At 43.6% G+C, this 12,467-nt stretch overlaps 1 protein-coding gene across 1 annotated transcript in view; it reads left to right on the top strand.

Annotated features, from left to right (window-relative positions):
• Window positions 1-12,467, top strand: part of LOC124622780 (odorant receptor Or2-like) — a 186,392-nt gene that overhangs the window by 42,431 nt on the left and 131,494 nt on the right. The window contains exon 4 of the mRNA XM_047148573.1: window positions 5,156-5,255. Coding sequence (XP_047004529.1) covers window positions 5,156-5,255 — 100 coding nt within the window. The remainder of the gene's footprint in view (window positions 1-5,155; window positions 5,256-12,467) is intronic.

The raw sequence follows: 12,467 nt of genomic DNA on the forward strand, positions 1-12,467 counted from the left end.
TGCCCAGGTGTATCGACGCCGTTATTACGGCCAGAGGTGTTTGTTTGGGTACTGATCTCTCAGGATCTATGCACCCAAATTGCGTGAAAATGTAATCACATGTCACTTCTAGTATAATATATTTGTCCAATGAATACCCGTTTATCATCTGCATTTCTTCTTGGGTTAGCAATTTTAATGGCCAGTAGTGTAGTTTGTTCATAATAGTTACAGTGATGAAATCACAGCTGGAGGGGCAGTCAGTGGTCTCTCATAACATTGTCAGCCACAGTCACTGCAGCATGCCAGGATCACCGGTTGGCCGCCAGGAAGGTAGGGCACGTGCATTGGTGGCTAGTAGGGGCTAATGCCGACAGAAAACCGAGGGCAACACTGCTGCTGGCTCCCTTCTGTAGTGGCAGTGTAAAGGCCACGGAGCAAGAGGGTTAACCTGAGGCCTACGATATGGCGGATGTCGATGGGGTACACTGGGTCTGGGCAATGGACGGCACCAATGTGCGCTCACACGGGGCGATGGACAGCGATATGTAGCTGGGCAACTAGGTGGCCCAGGCTCGGGTTAGCGGTTCACAAAGGAGGCGCCATCAGCAGGGGGCACTCAATCTTTAGTTTGCTTCAAATTAAAGAGAATAAGAGGAACTGTTGGCCAATATCTTACTTGTGGTACATACCATATATATGTTTTACGTGAGCACTGTTCAGGGATGTGTTTCTCGGGAAAACGTAAGGGGAACCTTTGTTTCAAATAAGAAGTTCCAAATGATGTAACGAAGCAACGAGTTAAAAAAGCTGCAGGACAAATGAAGAAATACCGAGCATAAAAAATTAAATGAGAAAGGCCAATAGATTATTACTGATCTTTTAAGAGAATTAGTTAAGAAAAGTGAGTTCTATAATAGTATTCTATCAACTGGTTAGTGATGATTTAATGGTGTAATGTCGGCGTGGGAAACTGGCTAATGTTTGGAAATAGCTCTTGAGTTAGAAAGAGACCTCTCAGGCTAAATTTGAGTACAGGCGCCATGTTGACTGCATACTGTAGTGGGACGAAATTGAAGCGTCACCCATCCACCAGTGTCAGCCCAGTTTGCAGGTGAATATAAGTTTAATTTAGTTTTGTTTATGTATTTTTGTAATATTTGTAATGGTTGTGAAGTGTCTAAAGTTTTGTGTTTTTTTTATGTTCATGTACGGAGAGGGCGGCGCAACGAACGGAGACAGCATCTTCGTTGCCGGGACCGGAGAGAAAATTGCTGGCCACTATACGTCGCGGGTCGACAGCCAAAGAGCGACAGAAGATTCTGAAACCGATTTGTTGCGTCGTGCTTCTAAAAGTTGGAAATGAATAATTTGTAATGTTTTGTACAACAATGACGTCGTAGAGAGTTTAATCTTATTGATACTGTTAGTTTTGTCTTGTCAAGGCTCAAGTTCACGTCTGTATGTAGGAAGATAATAAACTAGTGGATGCTACTAAAGCTGAAATACGTGTTCCGAGGATTTATTTATGAAGAATTATGTGAATGAATTAATAATATATTTGACAAGATTATTGGATTTTGACAGCGTTCATCGCGACTTTGAATCTCAAAAAGTTTATTCAATGTGGTTCTATTATCGATTAAATCAGATAACGTGTATCAATATAATTTCTGAGGAGAAACAAACGACATCTAAAATTGAAAAAGCTTACGCAAACCAGTTGGCCCGAGTGACGTAATTCTGTGCATACGACTCAAATGATGTTTTGCAGTTTCGTTCAAGAACCATTCTGAGACAATTTAAAAGGGATATAAATAATTTTGAAGTGGGTTGTAACTGACGTAGGTGACGAAGTCTGCACATGGTCATATGTCGAAAGAAAATCATTTATAAGAAACTTACGTCGTTACACTACAATACATACTTAGCTAAAGCAGACGCCTGTAGTTACTGTCAATAAAGGCTGTCACGGGCAGTTGCCTGTCCCATCTCAGAATGCACGTGGTCTTTTTCTCGCAGTTATTAGCTGGCACCGATTACGTCACTGATCATAATGTGCACAGCTGAACACCACTGACATTGACGGTCTAAAATGGGTGGTACATACGTGAGCCCGGCTTGCTAGTGTTTCCCCAGTGGCAGCACTCTTGGCCTATAAGCCACACCGAGCGAGGTGGCGCAGTGGTTAGCACACTGGACTCGCATTCGGGAGGAAGACGGTTCAATCCCGCGTCCGGCCTTCCTGATTTAGGTTTTCCGTGATTTTCCTAAATTGCTCCAGGCAAATGCCAGGACGGTTCCTTTGAAAGAGCACGGCCGACTTCCTCCACTGTCCTTCTCTAACCCGATGGACCGATGACCTCGCTACTTGGTCTCCTCCTCCAAAAACAACCCAACCCTGTGAGCCACTATAGGCTGGAGCAGCCAGCCTTAGTCGTTGGGCAACTATGACTTCGTCTACCCTGGTTTTTCCAGTGTGGCCAGCTCTTCCAGAAGACCTGCATCTGTTGTAAGGCGTCACAAATTCAGCTTTCAGATACGCTGGTTATCCTTTTTCACATTATCGGCGTACTGAATGAGTGTTCTCGCGTACTGAGTACTCACTAATGTGCCATGGAAGCTAGTTAACGAGCTGATGGTGTCGGGCAGATTTGTGATGATATTCGGTGCAAATGTGCAATCATTAACCCACGTTACACATCACAGGAGCTTCTAAGCTCTGACCTTTTTTTGGCATGTGTCGGCAACTTGCTGTTTGAAATGTGGCCGAGCGCGGGGGTGAGTTCTCATGGCGCCACACTTTTGTAGCATTACAGAGGAAGGTTGCAGGCAGCCTTGAGCCAATTCAGACGTATGTGTCGCAGTGGGAGACAGTTACAGGAGTTCGAAGAACTGATCGTTTAATCCGATTGTGCAGTGTAATTAACGAGCTGGTGGATGCTTCTCTCTACATGACGTTCTCTTGAACTCATGCTGTAGCATTCAATTAACCTCATTGACGTCCGGTGCACTATGCGGGGCGAGAAGCTTCTTTCTGAAGTCCTTTCATAGTTAATGTTGATATGGCAAGTGTTTTCTTATTATTGTGTGTCAGCCTTTATAGCTGAATGATGAAACTACAGTAACTTAGGTTTGCACCGAGAGTCGAAGAGACGTAGATCTCATACTATTGATGTGCTCACTATAAGTGGGTAATCTTGGAAGCCACACAAGCACTCTCATCTGTGCGTATCATATCTCAAAGCACTCGTATGATTCGAAAGTAGGCTCCTCCATGTTTCGCCGGTGGCAGAAGATGGTACACTGGGAGCCCATTTTCTCGCTTATATACCTCTATCCCACAAAGGTACTTTCAGCACTGCTGTTGGTAGGCGATGTTCATCACCCCAGATGAATTTCGACGCACTCGTAGCCTGCTATTGGCGTATAACATCGTGTACCGAGATTCATCTGACTAATCGTAGCCGGCCGGAGTGGCCGAGCGGTTCTAGGCGCTACAGTCTGGAATCGCGCGACCGCTACCGTCGCAGTTTCGAATCCTGCCTCGGGCATGGATGTGTGTGACGTCCTTAGGTTAGTTAGGTTTAAGTAGTTCTAAGTTCTAGGGGACTGATGACCTCAGAAGTTAAGTCCCGTAGTGCTCAGAGCCATTTGAACTAGTCGTAATTTAGAGCGTCTACTGACGGTATACCTGCGCCCGTGCTAATATTTGTGCTCCGTGACGAATGACGAGCAGAGGAGGCGTATGCGACGGTGTCTTCTGCACCTCACTACGAGGAAACGGGATGATGCGAGTGCTCATCATTTCTTGTTGTCCAGCTCTGAACTGGGGACTGAGATGCTACACTGCGACCCACATATCCATTGCAGAACTGGCGTAGTTGCGCACAGTAACTGCCCTTGCGGCAGCTGTTTTCCCTGTATTAGACATCTCCGGCACATCCGTGACCCGGTGGTTTGTGAAAAGTCTTGAGCCTCTCTCGACCTCGGTGATGAAGTGAACTGTGGACTCGATATTCATAATGTGTGCATCAAGTCGGCTGAAATGACACTGCTGGATTGTCCAGCCTATGACCAATACAAGGTAGAAGACAATTGTACAGGATGGCGGGTATGGGCAGGCGGTGGGCGTTATGGAATAATAGAGTAATTTTTAGAGAAAGGCCATTTACTGGCTAAAGCATGTTGAAAAGGGGCTACATATGCCTAGGGAGGTGAGGGTGAGCCAGAGCTTACAATTTGGCGAACATTGTTCGCGAAGCTACCGAAAGTTGTTGTCTGCCAAAACTAAGTCCACAGTGCCGCAGCACCGGGAGAAGCGGGAGATGTTCAATGGTACAGGGCGCGCATCCGACTCGCGGGTGAGCAAGAATACAAGAGAGCGGGCCCGGCGACGGGCGGCCGGGTATGTTCGACGCACCACGCGGCTTCCTCCACCCTGATTGGTCAGGACCGAGCAAACCGTGCGGGCGGCATGGAACTTTCCAGAGCGTTGCCTGCTAAGCGACGCCTGGGACGGCGTTACCTCGTCAGCACACGAGAGAGGCGTGTGAACAAGGTGCCCTTTCTCGGTGCTGACTTCCTGTTACTAGACCGTGGGACGAAAGAATTTACAGGCAGCTAACACTGCCGGCCGTGGCTTGGCCGTAATGGAGTAATGAAGTTACTAGTTGGAGGCTCATATAATAAAGTAAAATCTCCTATTGTCTGGCTCATCCTTTACACAATGAAGTGACTGTCTCAACTATTCCATTCGTCGAGTAGACAAGGGAGACGGGGCGGGGGGGGGGGGGGGGGAGCATCTACACGAAACAGTAGCTATCTCTTATCCACTTTCTCGACAAGGAAAAAGGGGGGGGGGGGCATCTAGGTGATACAGTAGGTATCTCATATTCACTTGCTCAGAAGTGTAAACGATAGCGGAATTTCTGCAATAGGATCTAGTCCAGCTCCAGAACAATGCATCAATTGCTCGCCTCTTTTTCGCTTTTCGTCGTATCTTCATGTTCAGGTCGAATGGCTGGCTTGTTATTACAGTCCTCGCCAACGACAGTTCTTTACTTACATGTCGTGTCGGAATATTGTGGAACAGAATGCATGTCTTGCGTCTCCTGCGTGTTGGCAGTCAGTGGAGTACACCTGGGTGACCTTACACTTGCGTGTGTTGTTGCAGCGAGGCGGAGTGCCTGAACCGGGCCGTCGGCGGCGCGCTGCTGCCGCAGGTCGTCGCCTCGGCGGCAGGCATCTGTTTCCTGCTCTTCCAGGTGGCCAAGGTAAGCGTGCAGCTCCACAACAGGAGCTGTCTTCTCTGCCATGGAGCCTCGTAGCCAGAGCCCGGAAATACTTAACGTGGAAAACATTAACACCACTGAAGTCACAGTTAGAAAGGAAGGCGTTGTCGTAAAACGCGTGAACCAGTTTGTCGCGCCACTTTGCCTTCACCAACACATTCGGGCCGGCCGTCATAATCTCCATAGTCGTTTCCCTTTGCGATTTTTTGTGGTTAATAACGCCACCGGTCGCATGGGTCTAGTCTTGTAGGATAGTTCTTGTTGGGTGCAGATTTCCGTTATTGCTTATGATAATGCTGGTGTCATCCGCATATACGTGACATACGGGTTTAGTATTGGTGACTTATATAGGTCGTGTAGAATTGTATGTAACTTTTTCAGGAGAGGTTGTACTACTTGCACCAAGAGTTACAGAAAGTGGGCAACGCCGTCGTATGGGTTGTTTGAATAGTGTTGGACGAGTTGTTTGACCATTTACCTTGTAAACTGAGAGAGTGTTGGGAAAGCTCTGTTGTATTGTGCGAATTACTTTAGCCTGATATCAAAAGCGACAAAAGCTAACGCTAACTGTACTTTAATGGCGCTTGTTGGGGGAGTTTTATCCATTCCGCTACAATATTCACTATGGAACATCCTTTTATGGCGCTGCTCTGATACTGACTGACTATTTCTGGGAGAAGTTCTTTTATCCTGTTATTTAACATCCGTGTCCATAATTTTAAATCAGAGTTGAGCGCGATTACCGGCTGGTAATATTGGATTTTTATTTTCTTGTGTGTGTGTGTGTGTGTGTGTGTGTGTGTGTGTGTGTGTGTGTGTGTGTGTACACTGAAAGTCCTTCTGTAAAGTATGAAGGTAGATTTTCATCAAACATTGTCTCTGTACTCTGTGTGCATTTTGGTTGTTTGCGGGCCGATCAAATATCAGAAATGTAACTAAAATTCGACAGACATTCCATCAAAACCTGCTTCTTTCTTTTTGTGTGACTCCTCAATAACTGTTTGCAACTTTGATAGCTTTGTCTCATACAACAAACTTTTTTTGTTTTCTCAATTGGTGCTGTGTGTTACGTCTGATAAGAAAACTTCGTGAGGGTCGTACTCGTTTCGGTCTTGGCAGACATATCCGTGAAATACGGTACGATGTAGGGAAGAGTGGTGTACCTTTTCGCCTCTGGCAAGTCCATTAAAAGGAAGTTAATGTATGTTCCATTTTTAATTGATAGCATTCACATTTTTTGGTGCTGTGGTCCTTTTCTGAAATTATGGAAGTTGCTCCGTAAACGTAAGGTTTTTCCAGATATGAAATAATGTCCGAAGGTACAACACAGTCGTGTACTTAGGAACAAATATTCTATTCAGATTTAATAATGTTGCAATTGAGAAACTCTTGTCAACACTGCATTTCATACTTTATCTGTTAAATTATTACTCTACTAGACACCAGTAACCAGTAAGTGAAATGAGATTCAGTATAAGTAGTATCGAAAACCAGTTACATGTTAAAACACATTCTGGAATATAAAGCTATTGGAAACTAACACAAATTTCCGTTTTGAAGACAGGTAAAACTGTTACGACATTAATTAAATTTAGTTCGTTTGCAAATACCACATGTTACGTGGTAAAAGACTTTGTTACGTTTGAAGGTACAAGACGGACCAACTAAGTACAGCTTAACTGTCCAAACTGTACATAATTAGTTTGAAAGATATTGAAAAAGAAAGACTGAAACACGGGCCAGGAAACATAATGTGTTCCTAGGTAAGCTATGCCCTAGTCTTTCCCCTATCAAATGGCTCTGAGCACTATGGGACTCAACTGCTGAGGTCATTAGTCCCCTAGAACTTAGAACTAGTTAAACCTAACTCACCTAAGGACATCACACACACCCATGCCCGAGGCAGGATTCGAACCTGCGACCGTAGCGGTCTCGCGGTTCCAGACTGCAGCGCCAGAACCGCGCGGCCACTTCGGCCGGCTCTCCCCTATCCACTGGTGGAATTTTATATATCATATTGCTCCACTCATGCGTTATCTTAAAGATTATCTTTTGTTGTGCTGTTCCCGTTTCTCTTTTGATGTGGTCTGTGCCACACGGCTACTTTCCATAGCTACGCGGTGGTCTAGCTTCACCCCTCTCCCCCGTGAGGAAATGCAGGCATACATCCGCCGACTGGCCGAGCTGATGCTTCCCTCCCTCTTGTCACCCTCACTCCGGCGTCATACGCACCATGCGACGACTGTCGCTTACCGGCCTGGTCCGGCGACTATGCTGCAACTTTCCGGGACACACATCGCTCAGTTAAACCTTCTATCCCATGACCAGTACATGTGCTCGTATATGAGTAACTGCTCGTAACGCCACGTGCTGAGTTAATGGAGGAGCTCAGTGGCCATTGTTTACAATCCATAACGTAAAGCTTGATATTGTTTTTAATATACATTCTGTCTAATCTGCTAATGGCGGTGTTGCTAACACACGAGAAAGCGGCGGCATTTGGTCGAGCGGATGTCCACATATCGACTAACTTAATTCCGTCTGCTAAAATACGACATTCTTGACAAATATTAAAATTAGAATTTTAAAATTGTTTAAAACACAACAACCACGCCTGGAGGAAAACTAGCCTTTCAGCCGGTCCCAAGCCGCGATATTGGTTCAAATGGCTCTGAGCACTATGAGACTTAAGTATCTATGGTCATCAGTCCCCTAGAACTTAGAACTACTTAAACCTAACTAACCTAAGGACAGCACACAACACCCAGTCATCACGAGACAGATAAAATCCCTGACCCTGCCGGGAATCGAACCTGGGAACCCAGGCGTGGGAAGCAAGAACGCTACCGCACGACCACGAGCTGCGGACCAGGCGCGATATAGTGGGACGGCTAATCGTTGGGCTAACCAACATTGTAAAGAACTGATGGGTTCCTATACACTCACACACACACTCACACACACACACACACACACACACACAGCCTCGGATTGGAATGGATATAACGGAAAACGACCCAAGCTTCTGAATAAAGGACTACGAATAGGTACATGGAACGTAAAAACACTGTACTCTGCAGGTCAACAAAGATACTTGATGAAGAACTAACAGAATACAAGACGGATATTACAGCCCTGCAGGAGATAAGATGGCCTGGACAAAGTATGCACACAGAAAAAAAACCACACAGCGGAAACAAGCATGGTCACCATATATTTTGAACAGAATTTTCGGTTAGTAATAAAATAATGGCCAGTGTAATGACAATATCAATGAAAGAATATGTTACATCAGAATGAAAGGCAAATATAGAAATATTAATAAGTGTCCATGCCCCAGCTGAGGAGAAGGAGGAAGACATAAAAGACGAATTCTATGACATCTCAGACCAAATGTACTCTTGATTACCACAGTATGACATCAAAATTGTGCTGGGAGATTTAAGTGCCAAAATAGGACAAGAACAGCAATGGCAACCATATATAGGCATGTTCAGCCTTCACACTGAATCAAATGATAATGGTATAAGGCTTATCAACTTCGCCACAGCTAGAAATGAAAATAGCAAGTACACCATTCCCCCATAAACACATACATAAAGCAGCATGTATCTCACTGTATGGATTAACTAGGAACCAAATAGACCATGTTTTGATAGAGAAAAAACATAAAAAGGCAATAACAGATTTTAGGACAATGAGAGGAGCTGAGATAGGATCAGACCATTCTCTTGTGCTAATAAAGATGAAACAATCATTACCAAAACCACCTAGTAAGAACAACAGTGGTAAAAGAACCCAAAGAATAGACGTGAGTAGGCTAAAAGAGAAGGAGGTGAATAAGCAGTTTAAGATTAACCTTAAAAATAGATTAGCTGAATTAGAGAATGACAACAATACAAAAGAAGATATGAACACAAAATGGAAGAAGATGACAAGAGTTATGAGGGAGACTGCGCATGAACTACTAGTTGATAATAATAATAGCAATATAAAACGCAAACCATGGTTCAGTGAAACATGTAGAAAAACAGTACAGGACAGGAAGAGAGGCTGACGGGCAATGATGAACAGTTGTTGTGATCTTCAGTCCAGAGACTGGTTTGATGCAGCTCTCCATGCTACTCTATCCTGTGCAAGCTCCTTCATCTCCCAGTACCTACTGCAACCTACATCCTTCTGAACCTGTTTAGTGTATTCATCTCTTGGTCTCCCTCTGCGATTTTTACCCTCCACGCTGCCCTGCAATACTAAATTTGTGATCCCTTGATGCCTCAGCATATGTCCTACCAACCGATCCCTTCTTTTAGTCAAGTTGTGCCACAAATTTCTCTTCAATTCTATTCAATACCTCCTCATTAGTTAAGTGATCTACCCATCTAATCTTCGGCATTCTTCTGTAACACCACATTTCGAAAGCTTCTATTCTCTTCTTGTCCAAACTAGTTATTGTCCATGTTTCATTTCCATACATGGCTACACTCCATACAAATACTTTCAGAAACGACTCCCTGACACTTAAATCTATACTCGATGTTAACAAAATTCTGTTCTTCAGAAAAGCTTTCCTTGCCATTGCCAGTCTACATTTTATATCCTCTCTACTTCGACCATCATCTCTTATTTTGCTCCCCAAATAGCAAAACTCCTTTACTACTTTAAGTGTCTCATTTCCTAATCTAATTCCTTCAGCATCACCCGACTTAATTCGACTACATTCCATTATCTTCGTTTTGCTTTTGTTGATGTTCATCTTATATCCTCCTTTCAAGACACTGTCCATTCCGTTCAACTGCTCTTCCAAGCCCTTTGCAATGTCATCGGCGAACCTCAAAGTTTTTATTTCTTGTCCATGGATTTTAATACCTACACCGAACATCTCTTTTGTTTACTTTACTGATTGCTCAATATACAGATTGAATAACATCGGGGAGAGGCTACAACCCTGTCTCACTCCCTTTCCAACCACTGCTTCCCTTTCATGTCCCTCGAGTCTTATAACTGCCATCTGGTTTCTGTAAAAATTGTAAATAGCCCATCGCTCCCTGTATTTTATCCCTGCCACCTTCAGAATTTGAAAGAGAGTATTCCAGTCAACATTGTCAAAAGCTTTCTCTAAGTCCACAAATGCTAGAAACGTAGGTTTGCCTTTTCTTAATCTAGCTTCTAAGATAAGTCGTAGGGTCAGTATTGCCTCACGTGTTCCAATATTTCTACTGAATCCAAACTGATCTTCCCCGAGGTTGGCTTCTACCAGTTTTTCCATTGGTCTGTAAAGAATTCGCGTTAGTATTTTGCATCCGTGACTTATTAAACTGATAGTTCGGCAATTTTCACATCTGTCAACACCTGCTTTCTTTGGGATTGGAAATATTATATTCTTCTTGAAGTCTGAGGGTATTTCGCCTGTCTCATACATCTTGCTCACCAGATGGTAGAGTTTTGTCAGGACTGGCTCTCCCAAGGCCGTCAGTGGTTCTAATGGAATGTTGTCTACTCCCGGGGCAGTAAGAACCATGAAAACCAAAGAACGAACAAGAAAACCACGAGAGAAATGAAGGGTATAATAAGGCGAGGGAAAAGAGCATTCATTTGTAAACAGATAGAGGTGGCTGAGGAGGACTATAACCAGAACAATAGTAAACACAGGACAATGAATAGCTACAGAAAAGAGTACAGAGCTAAGTCTGTGATAATGAAGGACGAGAATGGAAAACTGATCACTACAAACTAAGGAAATTTAAAGAACTGGAGGAAATGCTTCAAAGAAATGCAGAATAACCCAGCATATACCTACAACATAGAAAACAGGGCAGAAAATCAGAACGTTCAACCATTAGTCAAAGAACCAACTCTGATGGAGGTGAAGGAGGCAATAAAAAGACTAAAAAATGCGAAGGCCCCTGGCATAGACATGATATCAGCAGGGCTAATCAAAGAAAGGGGAGAGAAGATACATGAATGGTTAGCCGAACTGATAAAAGAGGTATGGAGAAAAGAAGTAATGCTGGAGGAATGGAAAAATGCTGATGTCTATCCCATGTACAATAAAGGAGACAAAATACTGACACAGAACTACAGAGGGATATCTCTACTATGCACATGCTATAAAGTAATATCAAGAATTATACTAAACAGGCTGAACCCATACATTGTGGAAATATTAGACACAGCACAAGCAGGGTTCAGAAAAGGTAAATCAACGGTCGACCAAATATTCACATTAAGACAAATATTAGATAAGAACTGGGACCACAATCGTGATACCTTTTGCCTGGTTATAGATTTCAACAAAGCATATGACAGCATAGTAAGAGAGGAAATATGGAGGATAATGCATAGTGTGGGATACCTGAAAAGCTGATAAAGCTAACTAAAATGTGTGTGATGGAATAGAAGTGTAGAGTGAAAGTACAGGGGAAGATCTCAGAAGCATTTGAAGTAAAAACAGGAGTGAGACAGGGATATATTAGATCACCAAGTGTTCAAATGTGCTTGAATTTCTAAGGGACCAAATTGCTTAGGTCATCGGTCCCTAGACTTACACACTACATAAACTAACTTATGCTAAGAACAACACACACACCCATGCCCGAGGGACGACTCAAACCTCCGGCGGGAGGCGCTTATATCACCAACCCTGTTCAATTTGGCCCTCAACAGCACCCTGAGGAGAGTAACATGTGAAAGTTCAGGAGTCACCATAGGAAAAATGTCTTGGCTTTTGCAGATGATATTGTGCTGATAGGAAAGAACATTGAAGACCCAGAGGAAATGGGGACTGTACTAATGGAAGAAGCTAAGAAAATAGGTCTAAGTATAAATGGAAGTAAAACAAAGTTCGTGTGGTATTCGAGTTACCAATACTCTCGCATTTGCTACGGTAGATTTTGATTTTCTTGATTGGAGCAGTAAAGACTCACAGCTTGTTGGAAATTGTGGCATGCTCCTGTAGTCCAGCGATTGGTGGTCGCGTGTAGAGGATGGAATATCATGGTAAAAAAAATAAGATCATTAAATAACAAAATGAAATATAAAAATTAGAAATAAGAAGAACAAACAAAACACCGCAGTATTCTCGAAAAAATTCAGATGCAGTTTCGCCAGTGTGCGTTGTCATGAATAGCGACTGGATTTTTATGCAACTCTAAGATACGTTTTTTTAAATATTCGCGTGCATTACTCATAGGGAAA

The sequence above is a fragment of the Schistocerca americana genome, chromosome 7 (genome assembly GCF_021461395.2).
Source record: "Schistocerca americana isolate TAMUIC-IGC-003095 chromosome 7, iqSchAmer2.1, whole genome shotgun sequence".
Classification (NCBI taxonomy): domain Eukaryota; kingdom Metazoa; phylum Arthropoda; class Insecta; order Orthoptera; family Acrididae; genus Schistocerca; species Schistocerca americana.